Source organism: Acartia tonsa, chromosome 6, assembly GCF_053477335.1.
Source record: "Acartia tonsa isolate MP-2025a chromosome 6, ASM5347733v1, whole genome shotgun sequence".
NCBI lineage: Eukaryota > Metazoa > Arthropoda > Copepoda > Calanoida > Acartiidae > Acartia > Acartia tonsa.
Window position 1 is genome coordinate 4,590,629 of NC_137265.1, and position 24,072 is coordinate 4,614,700.

The 24,072-nt window shown below is 32.8% G+C and overlaps 2 protein-coding genes across 9 annotated transcripts; both read left to right on the forward strand.

Moving 5' to 3' along the window:
• Positions 1 to 63: 63 nt before the first annotated feature.
• LOC145321619 (zinc finger protein 830-like) lies at positions 64 to 10,670 on the forward strand. Of its 6 annotated transcripts, none has more exons than XR_013880337.1 (13): positions 64 to 452; positions 700 to 768; positions 1,895 to 1,952; positions 2,108 to 2,171; positions 2,453 to 2,516; positions 3,527 to 3,663; positions 4,301 to 4,403; positions 4,692 to 4,771; positions 5,227 to 5,376; positions 7,193 to 7,289; positions 9,466 to 9,588; positions 9,833 to 9,954; positions 10,481 to 10,670. XR_013880337.1 is itself a non-coding variant. In XM_080163066.1 (11 exons), the coding sequence occupies exons 1-11, from the start codon at positions 392 to 394 to the stop codon at positions 9,528 to 9,530; spliced, it is 948 nt and encodes a 315-aa protein (XP_080019192.1). In that variant the 5' UTR covers positions 64 to 391; the 3' UTR covers positions 9,531 to 9,922. The 6 variants fall into 6 exon arrangements, 1 of the variants encoding a protein (XP_080019192.1); XR_013880338.1 differs by having other exon boundaries at positions 10,518 to 10,670; XR_013880339.1 differs by having other exon boundaries at positions 9,466 to 9,565.
• On the forward strand, positions 10,667 to 22,168 carry LOC145321620 (polyprenal reductase-like). 3 transcript variants are annotated; one of them, XM_080163068.1, is made up of 12 exons: positions 10,667 to 10,725; positions 11,260 to 11,337; positions 12,314 to 12,368; positions 12,848 to 12,927; positions 14,045 to 14,132; positions 14,668 to 14,758; positions 16,564 to 16,658; positions 19,323 to 19,419; positions 19,894 to 19,956; positions 20,790 to 20,861; positions 21,487 to 21,592; positions 22,091 to 22,168. In XM_080163068.1, exons 1-12 carry the CDS (start codon positions 10,680 to 10,682, stop codon positions 22,135 to 22,137), a joined length of 918 nt encoding a protein of 305 aa, XP_080019194.1. In that variant the 5' UTR covers positions 10,667 to 10,679; the 3' UTR covers positions 22,138 to 22,168. The 3 variants fall into 3 exon arrangements, with proteins under 3 accessions (XP_080019194.1, XP_080019193.1, XP_080019195.1); XM_080163067.1 differs by having other exon boundaries at positions 19,323 to 19,417; positions 19,892 to 19,956; positions 21,487 to 21,597; positions 22,093 to 22,168; XM_080163069.1 differs by lacking the exons at positions 21,487 to 21,592; positions 22,091 to 22,168 and adding an exon at positions 21,310 to 21,376.
• Positions 22,169 to 24,072: the final 1,904 nt, after the last annotated feature.

Here is a 24,072-nt window from a genome sequence, read left to right on the forward strand (position 1 = left end):
TTAATTTTTATGAGTGAGGGGACTGGTATCCAAAGTTTCCAACCATGGGATGTAAAACAATTTTAATGTCCATTGTCTTATCTCTTAAGATCCTTGATAAATTTATAGATTCTTCAAGCTAATTTCGACTCAAACCTTGTCATAGCTAAAGACGTTTAAAAATGTTGAAACTAAGTTGTAATTCTTAAGAGTAAGACTAATGCTTTGACTACTGAACGGCCCCTATTCATAAAATTAGAACTTTACAGACAAAAGTACGTGCAATCGAAGGGCTTCAAATGCATTATAGCATTATATTCAATAATAGTACCTACTCCGAATTTTATCGAAATAAGTGGATAGCGATAGATATTAAATCCTTACTACTTTTTCAGATATTAAAATATTAAAAATGGCTAAAAAAATAAATCAAAATGATCTGCGACAAATGATGGCGAAGCTGAAGACAGAAAAGGAAAATTTTTAGTTATGGCGTGAGAAATCCCTCCCCCCAGTTTCTTACACTAGTCCCCAAAGTCTTATAACAACATTTTCTTACTCGTTGGCTTTACAATTTTTGGGACATTTATTGAATTTTAATTGGTTGGTTAATGATTTTGTGTTATTATCATAGGGTGTGTACAAACATTGTACATAGATTTATCGGCCATTGTCCTGTGTTTCCTGACTCCCGCCATAACTATGAAAATGTATGTGCACAGGCCAACAGCGCAGCAAATGCAAAATTGAAAAAATACAAATTAAGCTCCAGAGAGTTGGCTCTAATAGGTAGGTAACATGGGACCCTAAATTGTACAGGTATCCAAAGTTTTAAGAACACGTTTCCACTTTCGTTGGCATATAAACTAAAAGGACTTAAGAAGGAGTAATTTTGTTTATCACAATTGGGATGTACATTAATTCTAGGTTCATTGTCTTATCCCTCCAAATCCCATGAAACAAAACATTTTTTCCATTCCCCCCCCCCCCCCCTCCTCCTTGGTACTAAAAAACAAAAAAAATGTGTGGTAGGAGGGATGAAATAAATAAAATATAGAGTTCTTTAAATATTTTTCCTTTTTCCCCTCTACTTGGTGAGAAAAAAAACTAGGGGGGGGGGGGGGGGAATATAAAAATTTGTAGCCGGGGAAAAAAAAATAAATCTTGTGCAGAATATACACCCCTGAGAATTTCCAGAATAATTTTAATAAGATACTTTGGACGCACGAACGTAGGACTACAAAGCTGCTACGCTTTCTAGATAATTCTGCATTGTAACAGAAATCCATTTGCATGATTTAAAAAACAATAGCACGATTCAATAATTCGTTAAAAACAAATGGACAATGACATACCTACACTATTTTAAAAATAAATACCTACCTTGCTAGAATTTCTAAAACATATAATATCTATAGAGACAATTTCTTATTAACCCTTAAATAGTACCTAGGTAGGTATTATTAGATAATTTGAAATATCTAATTTGTCGGCTAACTTTATAAGAGGGGGGAGAAGTCCAGAGACTACCTGGAGGCATGCAGCTCCTGAACCTGGAGGCCTATCAAAAAAATCTTAAAACTTCATAAATTCATCCAGTGTTGTGGATCCGGATCTGCAAGGATCCGCATTATTTTGAGTCCAAGGATCCGGATCCTGGGGTATAAATTTATGGAAAAATCTACCTAAATTTATATAAAATTAGTCACTTACAAATTTTGAATATCAGACATTCTCGTGTTGAGAGCCAATCTTTAAGGTTTAGGTTCAGACTTGAAAATTAAAAGTATTTTTGACTTCGAGATTAAAGAATAAATATTTTTTGAAAATATATAAATTGTCAAATTTTGAGAAAAATTTCCTAAGGGGATAGGTAATACCTTTTGTTTAATAAAATGAAAATGTTTTATTTTAGAGGAAGAAAAGAAACGTAAAGCAGAAGAACAAAATGAAGAAAGGAGAAAATTTGCTAAGTAAGTATTTGGTGATTTTGGGTCTATTTATAAATAATCAGTGCTGTCCTAACTTCAGAGAATGATCATGGCTACAAACATTAACAACCATGCAGAATATAATTTAATAATACATTACTTGCTTAATCAATTTCTCAATATTTTCTTCTTTTCAGGAAAGCCGGAGTACCTGAAAACTTTTTTGATTCCGCCAAAACGAAAGCTTTTCTCAATCTTAACAAGGAAAAAAAACAAATAAACTTTGTAAATGAATCACTAAAAATGAATAGATATAGTTTTAAAATGCAGTAAAAGAGCTACTTTACTTAGATTAGTTATTATTTTGAAGAATTTGTTATACAAACATACCTAGGTAGTTAGTTTCAAAGATAAAATAAAAAAACAAATTAGCTGTTTTGAGTAATACAAGAATGTAACTACTACTAAAGGTTACTTTTATGAACAATAATTTTTGGCATTAATTACAACAGAAGAATATCAAATGTTTATGTTTTTGTTAAAAGGCCCCACAGAAATCAATCCTGAAAAACAAGTCCAGTTCTGGCGTTGGGGTTTCGGTTCCAGGTATAATTTGGTAGTGAAACTACTCAGGGAAGGGAGGGACATTGGAATGTTTATTCCACTAGTCCCCAAAGTTTCATAATAACGTTTTCTTATTCGTTAGCTTAACAACTTTGTGGACTTTTATTGACTTGTGATTGGTTAGTTCATTAAGTTGAGTTTTCAAATGTTACAACCACTAAATGTAATTTACAGAAGGGGTTATTTTGTGTATCATCATTGGGCCAATGTTTTACCTCCCTGTAGATCCAGATACATATATATTTTTATTATTTTAAGTAGGCACTAATAATAATATTTGTTGGTCTTTGCGACTTCATGTTTTATTTCCATTTTTTAGTAGCGAAGCTACTATATAATTCGAAATGTCCGTCCGTCTGTCAGAACCAAAAAGGGGGAAACGTGATTTTATTGGCTCCTATAAAAGATAGAGAGCTTTAATTTTCAGGGATTAATACCTAATGTTAACATTTTTCATATTTTCACAAAGTTTCATTAAGACTCGTCAATTGGTTAGGGTGCTAGATCGATTCCTACAGTTTTAAGTTTTCGTGATTTTCTTAACTCCTATTTAAGATAGACGGCTGAAATTTTCACGGAGTGAATACTTTCATATTCTGCATACTTTTATCAAGGTGCTAGTTCGATTCCTAGATTTTTAAGTTTCATGATTTTCTTTACTCCTATTCGAGAGAGACGGCTGATATTTTTAGGGATTAAATAAATACGCAATTTACATATCCCCCAAAAGTTTCATTAAGATTTGCTTATTGTTTGACCTGCTAGATCGATTCCTAGATTTTCACGTTATAAATCTTACAAGGTTTCGTGATTTTTTAGTTTAATGTTATTTATGAAACTGCTCTACATTTGTTTTTTTTCTGGATATCCATCCATAAATTTTGAGCTTCGCTACTTATGGATGTTGTCATCCTTGTTCAAAAAAACTTTTTGCTGGCGGGGAAAAAATGAGTCTTGTGCAGAATATATTAGATAGCCCTGTAATCTTTTAGGAGCAAATTCCAAGGCGACAGGTCATGAGTGGACGTCCAGTGCTCCAGTTCTGGCCAATAACAGGACTCCAGCTGGCGGATCCATCAAACATCTACAGGAAGAACAGTCATTACCTGGAGATTTCTTTGATAATAAGGTATAATCTTATCCAGACTTTTTTATAGGGAGGGAGTGGTTATTGACTGTAAATTACACTAGTACTTATTTTTATATCCATTATCCACCTTATCTTATTCGTTGATTCAAAAACTTTAGGTGGTTAGTTCCGAACTATTAGTGATAAATCTTTTCAACAAATAAGTTTAATGCACAGAAGAGGAAGTTTTGTTTATCATCAATTGGTCGTCCATTGTATTATCCCTGATGACCGCTGCGTTTTTTAGAAACACAAAAAATACATATGCAATTTGTAATGTTAAAATATTCCTTTTTTAGAAATAATATTATATTGTTAGTAAACTACGCCCCTAGATGCCTCTATTAGCACTTTGTGGGGGTGGGATGAATTCGACCCTCCCCCCATATCCAATTTTAGTTTTAAAAAGAAAAATGAAGAAAAAAAATTGGGCCGTGATTTTTGTTGAGAGGGTTACCAAAAAGTTCTAAACCTTCCCATGACCTATGAGAACCTACATTGTAAAGGAGAACCATATCGGTTAGCGAGATCATTCGGTTAAAACAGACACACATCCTGTTACTTTTTAAGGATAAGGAAAATAACAATCCTGATGTAGTGAAATCAAATTACATTTAACTCTCTTTTTCCCCCCCAGCCAAATGGAGTAAAAGTACGAACACGACCTCCAGATGTACCTGTGCCTGGACCTAACCCAAAACCAGAGTCTTCCAGCACAACCAGTGAACCAGCACAAGAAGGTAGATAGATAGATACCTAGATAGATAGTTATGTAGGACTAGGTAGATAGATAGATAGGTACATACACATAGAGATATGGATACCTAGATTTATAGGTAGATAGATGTTCCAGTCTTAAGTGATTTCAGCTGTTTCGTGGGCTTAAAACCTTATGGGACTTTTCTCAAATCATGATTGACTGTGACAAACTAGAAGTGTCACTAATAATTTTAACTACAGAATGGGTAATTTTGTGTTTCATAATTGGGATGTAACCCCTGGAAGTGATGAAATATTTTTGTTTGTAGAAGATGATAAAGGAGATTTACCAGAAGGATTTTTTGATGATCCTATTCAAGACGCCAAGGCCAGAGGAATAGAATATAAGGTAGGTACAGACAAACGGACAGATCAACGTATAACGTGAGTACTGAGTAGATTCAATACTAATGACTAGATATTTTGTATGTTGAATAAGATCTCACTAGGATTGGGTTTCTATTTATAGGAAGCTTAAAGCCGCGTGGTTTTTGGCTATTTGATTTTAAAGATTTAAGTCCAAGGGTTGCTTTGGCTTATTTTAATTTGAAATTTAAGTCTTTGGCAGGTAATAGGCTATTTTAATATGAATTCGGGTGGTTCCAGTCTTTTTTCTGGGCTCTATGTCTACCTTCGAATATAGATCCCCCTAGATGCTATGGGAGGGTTGATTACCCCTCTGCCCCCCCCTCCCCTCTACTGAGGTGACCCTTATGGCATTTAGGAGCGAAGCTGCAAGTTGTACACATGACAGCGAGATTCGAACCCGTGGCCTAATAATTATCATTATAACCATCCATCTAGGATCCCGCTGAAGAGGAGTGGGAAGCATTTAAGAAGGAGATATCGGCGGAGGTGGCAGCTGCGGATGAGGCTCAGGCCGAGGGCGAGCTGCAGGACACAACTGAGAGACAGCTGGCTGAAATTGATGAACAAATGCAAGCATGGTCTAGGGTAAGCACTTACTGGTTACTCTATAATTCACTTTGTATGTCCGTCTGTCAGGCCGCATTAACGCTATAAGGGAAATGTAATTTTCTCGGCTGCTTTTCAAGATAGACCGCTGGTTATTTTTTGGAAAGATTCCTTTAACCATTAGGCATACAGTTTTTGGTCCGTATATTCTTACATCTATAAATTCTATATCTCTAAATATTGATCCATCTATCCATTCACAACAACCAAAATTTACGACAAAATTTCTTCTGTCATGATAATGGACATATAATATACGTGGATATTACGACAGGGGAAAAATTGTTGTCAATATAAAGTGTGTGCAAAAAAAATGCGGATATTTTTAAAATTTAGATTGCGCGGCTTGTGTTAATAGTAGAAAAAACGTTATGCATACCATTAGAACCGCTATAAAGTCTATTTTTTGGAAATATAATAGTTATTTCTCGCATCGTATTATAAACAGCTTCCCGCGGTTATAGAATGTACAATTATAAGATTAAAACCAGTTTTTTTAGCCCCGAGGTGCCGAAGGCACGGCTAAAAAACTGGTTTTAATCTCATGATTGTACATTTTTATATTCATAGAAAGCTGGATATAATTCGATGCTAGAAATAGTTTTTTCGTATTGATGAGAACCGGTTATAATCCACCGGATTCGAATGAATACGAGAAAAACGATTCCTGTGCTACGTATTATATTGTTTAGGAGCTATGTGGTAAAATGTCCCAACTGGCTTAAAACTTGAATTGCGAGTAAATCTTTAAAGATTAAATTAAAGGGTATGCAAATAAAAATACGTACATTTTTAAAATTCTAATTGCTCAGCTTGTGTTAATAGTAGAAAAACGTTATGCATACCATTAGAACCGCTATGAAGTCTATTTTTTGGAAATATAAAAACGATTCCTGTGCTACGTATAATTTATGAGCTATGTGGTAGAATGTCCCAACTGACTTAAAACTTGACTTGCGAGTAAATCATTAAAGATTAAATTTTTCCACTTTTCTCATATTTATCAATACAGCTCCTAAACTAAAAATAGCACAAAAATCGTACTTATATTTCCAAAAATTAAAGCTTATGACGGTTTTAACGATATACATAGCATTTTTCTACTATTCACACAAACCGAGCAGTTTGAATTTTTAAAATGTCCGCATTTTTGCACACACTTTTTTTTATCTTTAATGATTTACTCGCAAGTCAAGTTTTAAGTCAGTTGGGACATTTTACTACGTAGCTCCTAAACTATAAGTAGCACAGTAATGGTTCTTATATTTCCATAAAATAGACTTCATAGCGGTTGTAATGGTACGCATAACGTTGTTCTACTATTAACACAAGCCGCGCAATTAAATTTAAAAAGGTACATATTTTTTATATACTTTAATCTTTAATGATTTACTCGCAAGTCAAGTTTTAAGGCAGTTGTGACATTTTACCACATCGCTCCTAAACTATACGCAGCACAGGAATCGTTTTAATATTTCCAAAAAATATACTTCATTAGCGGTTCTAATGGTATGCATAACGTTGTTCTACTATTAACACAAGCCGTGCAATCTAAATTTTAAAAATGTACGCATTTTTTTGCACACCCTTTAGGTTACTAACTTGAACATCATTTATTGGTTTGTTCGTTCATTCAGTATGAGATGGATGGGATTGGACAAAGGGAGGGGATTGGAGGAACCGTTTTTTTAGCATGCACGATATTAGACTACATGATGAAATGGTGTAAGATCCAGGTATTAATAAATCCATTGGCATAATATCCACGCGTATATTATATCCATTATATTGTCAGGTACGAGAAGCAGAGCTGAAAAAGGATGAGGTGGAGGAGAAGCTGAAAGTTGCCAAGGAAGAGTTGAAAAAGAAACGCGAGGCTGGAGATGACTCAGGTTAGTTATAAGGGGTAATTTTGTATAGTATCATTGGAATTGTTTATTAATTTATCCTCCATTGTCTTATCCCTGGTATCTAACACATGTAAGATTAAAACCTAATCATTATAGGAATCATTATTATAAAAATCTACGAGATAATTTTATCATACAATAATAGCTACTTATCGCGTCGTATTATAGATAGCTTTCCGCGGATATTAAAATATTAAAACCAGTTTTGTTAGACCTAAGTGACCAAAGACACTGGTAAACTAAATTGGTGTTAATTTTCTGATTAGGGTAGTGCGGGGTTAATGCGGTCATCGGGTCAATTCCGATTTTTTTGCCCTCAAAAAGTTGCAAAAAATTTGCAAAAATAAAATTTCAAAATAGGCCATGTTCAATCTAAAATTGTGAAAAATTGGTAAGTCCTATCGACCCCCGGGTTTTTGTAAAATGAAAGATATGGCAATCATTTATCGTTTGCAATTGGAGGCGTTGTTCTAACTTGATTTTTTCATAATTTTTATTTCGTCTAAAAAAAATAGTCTATTCCGGTCACTTTTTTTACTTTTTTTCATTATTATATTTATAACTGTATAATACCCTAATGTTTTATTTAGGTGATCTGGAAGCATAAACAACCTAAATGCATGACCTAAGCTTTAATCATTGCCTTGCCTGTTGTTTGATGTACATTACTAGTCATTTTACTGCTTGTATTATATCATGTTTTGTTGCCTAAGCTTTTCAATTTGTAAAGACATTAAAAATTTTTCAGACACATTTTTATAGTAATGGGAAGAGTATATCACCCAAAGGAACGCCTTAAATATTTTCCTGAAGATGTATCAGCTGCATTGGCTCATGTAAGAAGGGGTATGTCTATTAGAAAGACTGCTAGAAGATTTAAAATTCCATATGAAACCCTTGCATCTTTTTCGTATAAGAGGGTGTTCGCGATTTTTGCGCGGTTTGGATTTTTTATGTCAAATCGGCTAGGATTAAGCTAGAAAGGTGTTTAAGGTGTCTAAAGAAAGCTCTTTGCATGTCCTAACAAAAACTCCCCAGGATATGGGTTCTATCTCCAAGATTTAGAGTACATATTCAAGATTTTGCATTTTCAAAACTCCTGTTGCATAAAATGTGTTGAAATATTAGAGTTAGACCCCATATCATTTCGAGTTAATTGTCAGGCATGTAATTTTGCATCTTTAGACACCTTAACCACCCTTATAGGTCAATCCTAGCCAATTTGAGACAAGAAAAAATGTATCAAAAACTGCTGTCAAAACTGGCAGGATTTTTAAAATTTAATTTTTTTTGGGAAAAAATCACTTTTTTCAAGAAATTCCAAGACCTGCGAATCAGAAATTGCCTCTAATTTATGTATAAAGCTTAAAAAAACCTAATCATATAATAAAAAGTATGATTTTTTTTAAAAAGTTTGCATGAAAAAAATTGATGTTTTTTTGCGATTTTACCGACTTTTTTATAATGGGGAAAATGTGGTAAAAAAATTGTCGGATCTGCATGCGACTAGTACTGTTAGAAAGCTAATGACCTCAGCTTTCTACTCATAGTTTAAAATGTTAAAAAAAAATATTTTAAGGGGGTGTTCCACCCCTCCCAAAGTCAACTGACCGAAATAGCCCCACCGGTGGGGTTATTCCGGTATAGGCCAACCGCCGCTCTTTAAACCGATTTTTGACCGACTTCTAGTTGCGAGATCTTAATGGGACCAAGACAGGCTTCTTCGTTATTGCCATATCGTTCATTTGCACTCTTAAAAACCGGAAAAAGATTTTGGGAAGTATGTTTTTTTTTAAGTTGAAGCAAAAAATTGACCGGAATTACCCCGCACTACCCTATTTATTTTATTCGTAGAAATTGTTTATGATACGATACAACAAATGATTATTTAATTTAGCTTAGAACTGGTTCTAATATAGCGAATATTAATCGGTTTCTAAGCAATACTGGAAAATTATATATTTTTTACAATTTTCTACGTATAATAAAATAAAAATTAATACCAGCAAAAAATCATTATGTTTAAAATGTACTACCTTTCTGGTAATGATTATATAGCTGCTATGCTTCTCTGAATTATACTTGTTTGTTAAATAAATCTTAATACCTAGTTTGAAATCGATAGGACAATTCTAACATTTTATTTTATTTTGTTTAGATCTTGATGAGGATGAAGAATTGGAAATGAATGAATTTTTGGACTGGCGGAATAAAAAATCTTGATTCTTTATTATTATTACCTATTATTATTTACTACAGTAAGTCCATCAATTTATTATATGTTTGATTGCGTCATGATCAATAATCTGCCATAAGTCATAAATATGCTTACAGAACAAACTGTTTCCGACTAAATATACTCAAATAGTTTCTTTGCAAGCCTAAGTTTTGAAATATCTTTCTATTTCAAGGAAAATTGATATAAAAAAAACAAATCTATACCTAGGCATATTTTGATGTTAAGTTTTATATGCAGAGATACCATAAAATCAACAGAAAAATATTTTAATCAAACATATATTAAGTTAATGGACTTTATATGTATACCTAACTGTAATAACATTGTGTATTTATATTTTATACCAGAATTAGAGAATAATATTCATCAATTTAAATCCAATTATTTCATTTTATGTTTCGTATTTTGGTTCAAATTTTTTCAATAAATAATATACGAAGATGGAAGGGGGGGGGGGGTGTTGAGAGGGTTATCTTTTCTTCTTCTTTAGACATCCAGCTACTAGAAAGTAGCAGCTGTGCCCCTAGCATCTAGGGGCTTTCAATTCGAAGAGGGAGTGAGGGGGGAAAGTATTTATTTTTTTTTATCGCATATTGAAAAACATTTATCAATATAAACTTTGGGGACTAGAGTAATGAAAAGTCCATTGTCTCCTTCCTCCCTGGAAAATGTACTCTTTTCATTTCAAATTTGCAATTGCAAGCACAATGATTTGATTATTTATTTGATGATTCATTTCAGTTAAAACAGTGTTGCTTGCAAGAATGGATATAGAATATAAGTGGATATTATGACAGGGGATAAATTGTTGTCAATCTAAGTTGCAAACATGGAACTCATTTATTGGTCAGTTCGTTTATCCAGTAGGAGGGAAGGTGATAGGTTAAATAGTGTGGATTGGACAGGGGGTATTGTCATATTGGCCCGCTGCCAGTTTCACTGTAATAGAGAACATGATAATCTAGTGAAAGATCCAAGAAATTATATAACCATTGTTACAAGTTTAATTTTTTTAGGCATCAATTAAATATTTTTGTGATATCATGTAAATACATTTATTTTATGTTAAAAATAAAGTTTATAAAAACTATTTTAGAATAATAATTTTCTGTTTTTATTTCAGATTTTAGAAAATGTATATTTTTTCCTATGATTTACATGTTATTCACTTTATACTCGGTAATCCTCATATTAAAGTAACGGGATCTGTGTGTGTCTGTCTGTATCGAAGGATCTTGTTAATCGCTGAACCGATATGGTTCTCCTTTACAATGTAGCTTCTCCTAGGTCTTGAGAAGCTTTGTAACTATTTTTATGGGAGGGGGGTGGGGGGAGTTTTCCTTTTTCTTATTGAAACTAAAATAAAAAATGGGGGGGGGGGGTGAAATTCAACTTTCCACCACCTCAAGCGGCCTCTTGTGGCTTAGCGTTAATGTTATAGAGAAAGTAGCATAGCTTCTCTATAACTAAGGTTTGTTTGTTTGTCCGACTGGATGACATACCTACAAATTTAAGGTCTGAATTTGTTCTAATTCTTTAATCGTTGGCCTGACAACTGTGGGGGCTTTTATTTAATTTTGATTGGTTGGTTCATTACGGTTCAATCACTAATTGTAAATTAATAATTTTTTGTATCATCATTGAGGATGTACATGAATATATCGTCCATGGTCTTATCCCTTTAGATCCCTGACCTACTTGTCCTTGTTCTAGGTGTGTTCACAGTAATAATGGTTGTTTTCAATGGAATAATTGAACATTTTGAACACAGTCTTCCACAATTTATTGCTGGTAAGTTTCCGCTGGATTAGAACCGGTTCTGTATTGTTTTGAACTAAAGAATTTTCCACAATTAAATATAATAAAAAGTTATAGAAGTAGTCCCTGTTTTGTTGGCCCGTGCATTCGGTCCTTTACATTAATTTATCTTCCACTGTCCTATCTCGGCATTTTCTTATTTTTTAAAAGCGAAGCTTTTCTATAATTAGGTTCGGTCCGTACGTCCGTCCGAGATAGATAGCTTTTTTCCCGTTAATTTAGGCATGTCAGAATTGTTCTATGGATTTCAAACTTTGCATGGTGATTCCTGTAGTAGTTAGGTACGATTTAAAAAGCGTAGCAGCTCTATAATTTTTACCAGAATGTTCGTACGTCCATTTTAAACACGTTGATTTTTCTAGGTACTTTTTAAACAAAAAAAAATTTATGTGATCTAATTATCAGTTTGATCCGATTTTTGGTATATTGATTTCTTGGACAACAAAGTACAATATTATAAGAGAAGCAACTCTATAATTAAGTCCTAAGAATGTAAATACGCCCATAAACATCCTGTATCAAGCAGTTTTTCAACAAATTTACTTACAATTTTGCTTCGACTATCATACTTTTATTTTCTAATTATTCAGTTCTGACACTATACATGTGTTAATGTCCGTTTGTCTTACCGTTTCAGTGCTTCGCTTTTATGGATGTTGTCATCCTTGTTAGATATATATTTAATATTAGGGCTATTTTCAGTATGGCTACAAAACTGATCAACATCAGCTGGATATCAACCAGTTCTCAGCCATACTGAAACATATTTTTTTACAAATATTAAAGTAAAAATAAAAAAATTAATACCAGTTCTTAGCCCGGACCTTCTGTCCCTTTGGTATAATAAGACTTAATAAAACTGGTTTTAAGTTAATAATTTTTTTTTAAATTCGCGGAAAGCTGTTTGTAATACGATGCGATAAATAACTAATATTTTTATTTTTGTTAGAGGCATTTCGATATGGAAAAACATTAAACGGTCCAGCCCAAACAAAGCTTGTCAGGTTTTAGTATATTTTTACACAAGTAGCGCAGCTACTCTTTAAATGGGATATGATTGTCCATAAGTTCTATTCTATATTCTCAACTCCAGAGATGGATTGTACAGAACAACCCCAACATTTGCGTAAACCTGGCACCTAGGCTTTATCTTTGGACTGAGAGGATAGGTTATTAGAGATAAAATCATTCTTATATGATGAATTTCGCGAAGTTTTAAGATTTTTTGGATAGACCTCCAGGTTCTGTGCCAGGTGTCAAATGTGTCAAAACTCCCCCCCCCCCCACTTGGTCAAACTTCTTGAACACTACTCGTTTGTATGTACCACCCAATCAAGATTTAATTAAAGTCCCCAAAGTTTTTAAGCCAACGAATGATCTATAATATGTCTAACAATGATATAATATTCGAATAATTATAATTCAAACATTACAGGAAGAATCTTTCTTAACTGTAGAAACTTTACTATTCTTTTTTTTGCAGATTCATCCAGGTTCCTAAGTCTTGGTTCCTCCATTTCTACATATTTTCTTCCATATACACTCCATTTCTGCTTTACCAAGGTAACTAGTCATTAAATAGCGCAGCAACATTATAACTTGGTTTTTTCGCCCAAAAGTCTGTTCGTAACACTTTAGAAATGTAATCTTGGTTTTTCTTTTTATTTGAGTAATGCAATTTGTCACAATTTAAATCCATATCATTCTATACCTATATGAGCGATTACTTTTTCTGTTTTTTACCTTATGAATTATTTTCGACAGATTTTTTATAAAACGGCTTGCTTTATTACATCAAGATCCATGACAGATCTATATAGGAAATAAACGTCTATAAATGAGCTCGAATCTTCCAATAATAGAATGTTTGATACTCATAGTGCCCCAATAATCCATAATAAACTCCCATTGACTAGAACGATGAGACCCATTATTTTACTCTATGAAGAATAAATTCATTTTTTATTTCATGTTGCTATTTGAATTATATTAAAGTATTAAATTTCTATTCATAAAATAGAAAATTTAAATTTATAAAATAGTAAATCAGAGAAAACTTAGTTTTAAGATAATTTGATACTAGCGACGCGTCCGTAATATGTTCAGAAATTAAACTAAAATTTAACATTTAACTAGACATTTTAACCCTTTTAGGACGATAATTTGAAACAAAAAATACTAAGATCCTAAAATATTTTAAAGAGAGACAAAGTTATAAATACAGTTTTAAATTAAAATAATGAAATTTTAAAAAGACGGAAGGAAAGGGAAGTGACAGAAAAGGACATTTAATCTTTAAAAAATGCTGAAAAAACGAAACTAAAGTCGTAGTAATCTTTATGAATAGTAACTTTTTTGTAGTTGGATTGATATTCAGGGATAGGTCAATGGAAGAAAAAGATTAATATTCAATCTAGCCAATAGCGGTATAATTTTAGAACGCCGCCTCTAGTCATTAATATAAGCAGCCTGTTAAATCATATTTCCACCATTAGAAAGCATATGCTAATATTCATGGTTGATGGCAATATGGACGAACGTACTAATTGAGCTATACATAAGATGCTCACTGGTCATTTGACTATGATCAATAGGAACATTCCCAAACGGTTCAGTGGTTCTTCTTTCTGAAAGACATCATTAATAGTTTTATTTATGACAGACGTATGTTTTTATTTAGCCTACTCAAGTTACGTGATGCATACAGAAGTACCTAAATCCTACCTAACTGCATTGGATGTGGTTTGTACGGAGAATAGATCACCTAGGTACCTACAACTTTTATACTATTTTAAGAATATTATTTGCATTAGGATAAAAAATGCCTATGTAGTAGTTTTTTGAATAAAATTATCACTGGCAAATAAGGCATTAGACGATAAATTGATGTAAATTTTACGCATGTACACCCCAAATTACAATAAACTAATTTGCCATCTGTAGATTAATTTTAAAGGTAGAAAAGTTTCTTGTCTCGACCAATTTCATTGGATTTTCAATTTCTTTTGTTTGGTGTCACTCTCCCCCCCCCCCTCTCTCTCAATTTCAATTTTAGTTTTAAGTAGAAAAAGTAAAAAGAAATTTTGGAGGTTTTTTTTAAGGTTCGATTTCTCTTGGGAGGGTGGTAGTACCCTCCCCCAAAATATTTAAAATCCTTCCCAGGACCCACACTGAGAATCTATACTGTATTGGAGATCCATATAGGTTCAGCGGCTAGCGCGAGATCCTTTGGTACAGGCAGGCAGACACAAAGACATCCTGTTACTTATATATAAAAATTATGAACACTAATGTTGTTTTCAGTGAAAGCAAAGCTAACATACTACTGGCCTTAACCCTGCTGTGCATCCAGTGCTTTAGAAGATTTTATGAATGTGCTTTTGTCAATGCTAAGGTAGGTACCTATAGAAAATTCAAAATAAAAAAAATGTTCCTACTGCTGATGTGTTAAACGTGTGACAATATTTAAAAAAAGATATATAGATAGATATACATATATTATATATATTATGTTTTAAAAATCTTCTAAAATATTAGTAAAAATCCTTTAAATTAGATTTATTTTCAACTTTAGTTTTACATTGACATCTGAAGAGTGCAAACATGCACGAAACAATTTGTAATGTCTGAATACATATGTAAAATTCATATTTTGTTTGTGAGTTAACCTCTTATATATATATATATATATATATATTTCAACATGAGCATCCAAAATTGATATTATAAACGTGTGACAATATTTAAAACAAGGATGACAGCATCCATAAGTAGCGAAGCTCAGAAATTATGAATGTATATTATGAATGTATTAACAATATACCAGTGTCATCCTACCTATATATTTGATGAAATAGGGAAATGACGAAAACTTCAGGTATTATCCTCTTAGAAATTTTTTTTTCAATTTTGAAAATTTGAGTACCCCCCCCCCCCCCCCCCCCCCCCGATAACGAACTATGAACTCTGGCCGCAGCGCTCGGCTCCCTAGCCTGCCTAGCCGCAGCGCTCGGCTCCCTAGCCTAAAACCTAACCTAACCTAAAATAGTTGTTCGTCGGTAGTCGGGGGGGGGGGGGGGGGGGGGGTACAAAATTGAAAAAAAAATTTTAAAAATTTTCTATGAGGATACGCCACAAATCTTAATGAAACTTGATGGAAATATTAGAATATGAGCATATTCAATCCCTGATAATTTCAGCCGCAAATCCTGAATAGGAATTGAGAAAACAATAGAAAACCTAAAAATCTAGGAATCGATCTAGCACCCCTATTAATATAAAAATCGTAATAAAACTTCAGAAAAATATGTAAAATGTAAATTTAAGCGATCCCTGAAAATTTCAGCCCATTATCTTAAAAAGTACTTGAGAAAATCAGAAAAAACATGAAAATGTAGGAATCGATCTAGCACCCCAAATTACAGACGGATGGACAAAACAATGTATAGATTAGATGGGCATATGTTATAAGAATCTTCACTAAAAATTTCAGCTGTCTATCTTTTATAGGAGCCGAGTAAATCACGTTTCCCCCACTTTGTCTCAGACGGATAGACAGACGGACGGACATTTTGAATTATAGAGTAGCTTCGCTACTAAAAAGATATATAGATAGGTATATATATATTTTACCATAAGCATCCAAAAATTGATATTATTACACTCAATTTTAATGCACGGTTTGGTATTTCATAACTGGGATTGGCTGTTGCAAAAGCTGATAATACCATATTAGGACAACCATATTCTTACAAGGATTTTAGGGTTTCTATCTACATCAGAGATTAGTAAGATACCCTAAAACTTGTTTGAATATGTTTTTCCTAATATGGGATTTCAGCTTCTGCAACGGCCAACCCAGGTAATGAAATAAGATTCTCGGCCCAACTTAACGCTGTAACTTAATACGTTAAAATAGTTCCATGCTGCTGCAATGTCAGGTGCGCGACATCAAGGTCGTGGAATTAAAAGGTCTTCTGTGTGACGTTTGGGCGTATAATCATGCATTCTACTACCAAACTTTTCTAATGCCTAAAACACGGCCCTGCAGAGGGGGATGGGGGGGGGGGCAAACAAAAAACTCCTTTTCAATATATTTTAAAATAAAACTGGGGGTTTCTATGCTCGACAAGACACTTTTAAGGAAATTACCTATAGATTGTTATTTTGAAAGTTAATATGTAACAATATTTGTTTTAGTCGACCAGTAGGATGAACATTATTCACTACATTGTTGGTTATGCTCACTATTTCTGTACAGCCACTGGGATACTATGTCAGGCGCCTGAATACAGGTATTTAAATCGGTTCAGTGGTAAGCGAGATCCTTCGCTACAGACGAAAATAGCTTACTACTTTATACAATAGAGTAATATTATCGGATTGTTACTACACTTTGTTACTAATTAAGTGATTGTTCTTCTAATTTTCTATATTTATTATTTTAGTACTGATACAGAAGAACATGTAAACCTGGGTGAATTATTAAACCTCAAGACTTGCCTCTGTATGACCATATTTCTATATTTATTATATTATAGTACTGGTACAGAAGAACATATGAACCTGGGTGAATTATTAAACCTCAAGACTTGTCTCTGTATGACCATATTTCTATATTTATTATATTATAGTTCTGATACAGAAGAACATGTAAACCTGGGTGAATTATTAAACCTCAAGACTTGCATCTGTATGACCATATTTCTATATTTATTATATTATAGTACTGGTACAGAAGAATATATGAACCTGGGTGAATTATTAAACCTCAAGACTTGCATCTGTATGACCATATTTCTATATTTATTATATTATAGTACTGATACAGAAGAACATGTAAACCTGGGTGAATTATTAAACCTCAAGACTTGCCTCTGTATGACCATATTTCTATATTTATTATATTATAGTACTGGTACAGAAGAATATATGAACCTGGGTGAATTATTAAACCTCAAGACTTGTCTCTGTATGACCATATTTCTATATTTATTATATTATAGTATAGATACAGAAGAACATGTAAACCTGGGTGAATTATTAAACCTCAAGACTTGCCTCTGTATGACCATATTTCTATATTTATTATATTATAGTACTGGTACAGAAGAATATATGAACCTGGGTGAATTATTAAACCTCAAGACTTGTCTCTGTATGACCATATTTCTATATTTATTATATTATAGTATAGATACAGAAGAACATGTAAACCTGGGTGAATTATTAAACCTCAAGACTTGTCTCTGTATGACCATATTTCTATATTTATTATATTATAGTACTGATACAGAAGTATATATAAACCTGGGTGAATTATTAAACCTCAAGACTTGTCTCTGTATGACCATATTTCTATATTTATTATATTATAGTACTGATACAGAAGAACATGTAAACCTGGGTGAATTATTAAACCTCAAGACTTGTCTCTGTATGACCATATTTCTATATTTATTATATTATAGTACTGATACAGAAGAACATGTAAACCTGGGTGAATTATTAAACCTCAAGACTTGTCTCTGTATGACCATATTTCTATATTTATTATATTATAGTACTGATACAGAAGAACATGTAAACCTGGGTGAATTATTAAACCTCAAGACTTGTCTCTGTATGACCATATTTCTATATTTATTATATTATAGTACTGATACAGAAGAACATGTAAACCTGGGTGAATTATTAAACCTCAAGACTTGTCTCTGTATGACCATATTTCTATATTTATTATATTATAGTACTGATACAGAAGAACATGTAAACCTGGGTGAATTATTAAACCTCAAGACTTGTCTCTGTATGACCATATTTCTATATTTATTATATTATAGTACTGATACAGAAGAACTTGTAAACCTGGGTGAATTATTTAATCTCAAGACTTGTCTCTGTATGGCCATATTTCTATATATATTATATTATAGTACTGATACAGAAGAACATGTAAACCTGGGTGAATTATTAAACCTCAAGACTTGCATCTGTATGGCCATATTTCTATATTTATTATATTATAGTACTGATACAGAAGAACTTGTAAACCTGGGTGAATTATTAAACCTCAAGACTTGTCTCTGTATGGCCATATTTCTATATTTATTATATTATAGTACTGATACAGAAGAACATATAAACCTGGGTGAATTATTAAATCTCAAGACTTGTCTCTGTATGACCATATTTCTATATTTATTATATTATAGTACTGATACAGAAGAACTTGTAAACCTGGGTGAATTATTAAACCTCAAGACTTGTCTCTGTATGGCCATATTTCTATATTTATTATATTATAGTACTGATACAGAAGAACATATAAATCTGGATGAATTATTAAACCTCAAGACTTGTCTCTGTATGACCATATTTCTATATATATTATATTATAGTACTGATACAGAAGAACATGTAAACCTGGGTGAATTATTAAACCTCAAGACTTGTCTCTGTATGGCCATATTTCTATATTTATTATATTATAGTACTGATACAGAAGAACTTGTAAACCTGGGTGAATTATTAAACCTCAAGACTTGTCTCTGTATGGCCATATTTCTATATTTATTATATTATAGTACTGATACAGAAGAACTTGTAAACCTGGGTGAATTATTAAACCTCAAGACTTGTCTCTGTATGGCCATATTTCTATATTTATTATATTATAGTACTGATACAGAAGAACTTGTAAACCTGGGTGAATTATTAAACCTCAAGACTTGCATCTGTGTGACAATATTTCTATATTTATTATATTATAGTACTGATACAGAAGAACTTGTAAACCTGGGTGAATTATTAAACCTCAAGACTTGCATCTGTATGACCATATTTCTATATTTATTATATTATAGTACTGATACAGAAGAACATGTAAACCTGGGTGAATTATTAAACCTCAAGACTTGTCTCTGTATGACCATATTTCTATATTTATTATATTATAGTACTGATACAGAAGAACATATAAACCTGGGTGAATTATTAAACCTCAAGACTTGTCTCTGTGTGGCCATTTTTTCTTGGGCTTGGATTCATCAATTTAGGAACAACTTTATTTTTCATTATTTATTTTCAGATACTTAAATTAAGATGTGCTCTTATATTGCCCCCCCCCCCCCCCCCAGTTTTTGTCTATAGTTCTTTTCAATAAGAAAAACACATATTTAGTGAATATTATGGTTCTACTACTATTTTTAAGCCTTAAAACACACACTTTTACGGACTTTACCTGCAACCTACCTTTCCCTTTTAACAGAAACTCTTTTATTATTCATTTTTTCTCTCTCCAACACATTTTTCTTGTTTTTCTCCCCAAGGAGGTGAAAACAATGATAATCCCATGCAGAATATAATACACCCCTGCATGCATGTCTCTGAAATTCCCATCTCCTGCAAAGCGTACTAGACGGACATTCTAAGTCACATAGTAAGTAGATGATCAATGGCAATAGAAATTTTCACAAAAAAGTCAACAAAGCTAATAAAAAGAGGAAATGAAAGTTGATATTATTTGTCAGAGCCCACAAAATATTTGCTGGATTGAAATCTAAAAATGCCAACAAACACGGAATACCTCAGGTTAGTAGAAGCATAACTGTTTCATAGCAGTTTTAGAGATCTTATATAGCACAAACAGACTTAAATCTGTATGTAAACACTACAAAAATAATCAATAACCGATATGGTTCTTCTTTAGCTTTATTGATATAGAAAACGTAGCTATTGTTAGAGATTCTCGCATACCTCTATAAAGAGCTTCTCCCAGCTGGCTAATAAAACGATACTCACATCCTCCCTTATGACTTTATTCCATCCCCTCCCTTGACCATTGATGAACATATTGACCAATATATGAGGACTACATAAGCAACCTACATAAATTTCCCTGTCACAAAATCCACGTACTAGCGGCTACGCCCTCTAGAAGCCTCTAGGGGCATTTGAGGTAGGAGAGGGGAAAAGTCAACCTCATCCTCTTTTAAATTTGAGTTTCAAAAGAGTAAAAAAATATTTTTTGGGGGGCGGAGGGGGTTAGGACATCCTCCTCTAAAATAGTTTAAAACCTTCCCAGGTCCTATAAGTAGATTCACTGTAAAGGAGAACAATATCGGTTCAGCGGTTAGCGAGTTCCTTCGGGACAGACAAAAAACACTTACTACTTTATATAATAGGATTATTACAGGTCCAGGGAATGTTGATAACTATTCTGGGGGAGATTACAATCGCCCTTACAAAAGATGCTCCTAAAAATACCCCTCCCCTTTACCAATTTTTAAAAAAGTTTTAAAAGGTTCGAATTACCCCTCAACCACCTCCCCCCTTCTTCCTTCAAGTGTTCCTAGAGGCCTCTTATTGTGACTTTCAAGGCTGCACTGTTTATGATAGTAATCATCCTTGTTTGTTTGTTGCAGGGAGATCTGTTTGAGTTGGTGTCTTGTCCACATTATTTCTGTGAAGTTCTCATATATACTTCACTAGCCTTGGTAAGTTATAAAGGGATAGGACATTAAAAGATAAATAAACATAGAATCCGATTTATTTCCGCTGGATTAACTGCTTCTGAGCTATTCCAATCCACGGAAATGCTGTCTATAATACAATGCGATTTAAGTTATTTCTGACATCGTATTATAAACAGCTTTCTATGGATATAAAATATACAATTATAAGATTAAAACAATTTTTTTAGCCGCGAGATGCCGCAGGCACGGGCTAAAAAAATATTTAATCTAATGATTGTGCATTTTTATATTCATTGAATACTGGATATAATACGATGCTAGACATAATTTTTCTTAAGGCTGAGGACCGGTTCTAAACTAACTATAGTAAATATTAATTTTAGTTGCTTGGATATACCCACACTATAATACTAGTTGTCTGGGTGTGGGTGTGTGTCAACCAAACTATAGTAAATATTATTATTTCTAGTTGCTAGGATATACCCACACCACAATGCTAGTTGTTTAGGTGTGGGTGTGTGTCAACCAAACTATAGTAAAGTAAATATAATTATTTCTAGTTGCTAGGATATACTCACACCACAATGCTAGTTTTCTGGGTGTGGGTGTGTGTCAACCAAACTATAGTAAATATTATTATTTCTAGTTGCTAGGATATACCCACACCACAATGCTTGTTGTCTGGGTGTGGGTGTGTGTCAACCAAACTGTAGCTGCATTTATGTCACACACCTGGTACAACAAACAGTTTATTAAGGTATAATTTCTTCTAATAACGAATCTGATTTTTGTAATAATGATTCCTAGTATAACAAGTCAGAATATTGTTTAAGCAATTTAAGAAACAAATTTATATTCGATTTAGATTAAATTTACAATTAGAAACAAAATTACATTCAATTTAGTTTAGACTCATAATTCAATATTTTGCTTATATAGATCTGACACTCGTCAAGTTTTAGTGTTCGTTGGCCCTGCCGTCTGAATTTTAAACTTTGCTTTTATGGAATTTGTCATCCTTGGTTTTGCTCCTTTTTTAATAAATTTTAGAACTTATAGACTTTTAGTACATAACTGTAGAGTTGCTACGCATCCTAAATTGTACCTAACCATTTCAGGCATCATAAAGTTTTAATTAGTTAGGATGATTCTAAAATGCCTAAATCAACACTTAAAGCTTACAGAACAGACGGTCAGTCGCTTAATGTAGAAAAGCTTTGATTTTATAAGTTAAAATTATTATTATTTTTAGGAATATCCGAGTACAAGAAAGGCGATTTTCCCATTTATTCTGTGATCTCTGATTTCTTACAAACATTCCAGGATTAAAATCAAATTCCGCGGCTTGTGTTAATAGTAGTAAAATGTTATGCATACCGTTGGAACCATTAAGAACTCAATTTTTGAAAATTTAAATACGATTTCTGTGCGACGTATAGTTAAGGAGCTACGTGGAAAAATGTCCTAACTGACTTAAAACTTGACTTTCGAGTAAATCATTAAATAATAGATAACACGGTGTGCAAATAGAAAAGCTTACATTTTTTTGAAATATATGAACGGTTCCTGTGCCAGAAATAATTAAGCAGCTATGTGGTAGAATGTCCCAACTGACTAAAAACTTTTTTTTTAACATTTCCTACATTTTAAATGAAGCTTCCTAAACAAAAACGCACAAAAATAGTACTTATATTTCTAAAAACTAGAGTGTATGACGATTCTAACGATATACATATCGTTTTCTACTATTAACACCAGCCGCGCAATTTGAATTTAGATAATGTTCGCATTTTTTTGCACACCCTTTAGATGGTTAATCAGACACAATATTCCGTCCATTTTTAAAAGGAATCTCTAGCAGAAAAAAGATTTTTGTTTTTGTTTAGTCATGAGCAACATATTTTATGGATGATTAAAGGTACACTTTCTAACTAATGTTGTTGTGGGAATGTTCTTACAATGTGTTCCTGTTGTTCCAACTAATGGATTACTCATCTAGACTTTCTGTATTTATTGCCGGTGTAAACTTTTAACTCCATTATTCTACCTTTGTATTTATCATATTTAGTTTTGATATTATTGTTATTTTTATACTCAGAATATCCAAGTAATTGTTATATTTTTTACACGAATGTATGTTTTTTATAAATGTTTTAATTGAAAATACACCTACTTAAGTATTATCTTTTTTAATGAATTACTATATAAATAATCCTGTACTATGTCCTTCTGTCTGCTTGAATAAATTTAATAAATGATCTCTGCAGCTCTATACTAGATTTTCTGTACATACTACACTACGGCACCCCAAACAAATTTGGGGGGGTAAATACCCCACCAAAATAAAAAATCCCTAACAAAAACAAGTTTTGCACGCCAACAGATTTCAGGGGGGGTAATTACCCCCCCGCCCTAAAAATTTGCGACGCGCTTCGCGCGCCATTTACTCCCCCCCCCCTTAAAAAAGATTTTACCCCTCCAAAAAAAAGCTTGGACGCCCTTGCTCAAACACCATATTCTGTTTTATTGGATACCTTTATAATAATTTTTTTAGTCTTGCCTTTATTTGTCTGTTGTCCTAGGAATCAGTATTACTCAATATTCAGATGAATAAGATAATTATATCACATGAGAAAGTGTTGTCAAAAAAGTAAAAATTAAACATTTTTTAACAGACATTCTGGTAACGATTATGAGGTTGCTACGCTTCCTAAATCTTACCTAACTGTTATAGAAATCATCATGCAAAGTTTGAAATCAAGTGGACAATTATAATGAGTCTGAATTAAAGATAAGAGCTAACCAATACGGACAAACTGGCCAACCCTATTTTTTATAAGATCTTCGCTTTTAACAATACTGAACTACTTATTTGAATAAAATATTGTTAATATTATTGTTGATTACACTACTAGCTGCCTGGCCCATAGCCTATGGTAGAGGGCGTTGGAGGTCAGAAAATAGCCTAAAACAAACCAGAGACATTCATAAAGATTCCCTGGAAAGTATAACAAATCTGGAACAGCATATCCAGATATCTTTAGCTTCAGACAATTAAGATTTCTAATTTATAATAGAGGACTAACGGCTGCGAATTTAGCATCTAGGGGCTTTGTATTCAACTGGGTAAATATGGGTATAAATATAAAATATTCTTAAACAATCCCAGGAACTATATGAAGCTTTCATAAAAAGAAAATTTCAATTAATTTGGTATGAAATCTAAGCTTAG

Bases quoted from the DNA above. Each gene is read 5' to 3' on its own strand.
- LOC145321619 (XM_080163066.1), top strand. From the start codon at position 392: ATGGCTAAAAAAATAAATCAAAATGATCTGCGACAAATGATGGCGAAG. The intron at 1,953-2,107 runs GTAAGTATTTGG...TCTTCTTTTCAG, and splicing joins GAAAGGAGAAAATTTGCTAA to GAAAGCCGGAGTACCTGAAA. The intron at 5,377-7,192 runs GTAAGCACTTAC...TTATATTGTCAG, and splicing joins AAATGCAAGCATGGTCTAGG to GTACGAGAAGCAGAGCTGAA.
- LOC145321620 (XM_080163067.1), top strand. From the start codon at position 10,680: ATGTATATTTTTTCCTATGATTTACATGTTATTCACTTTATACTCG. The intron at 14,759-16,563 runs GTAGGTACCTAT...TATTTGTTTTAG, and splicing joins GTGCTTTTGTCAATGCTAAG to TCGACCAGTAGGATGAACAT. The intron at 19,957-20,789 runs GTTAGTAGAAGC...TGTTTGTTGCAG, and splicing joins ACAAACACGGAATACCTCAG to GGAGATCTGTTTGAGTTGGT.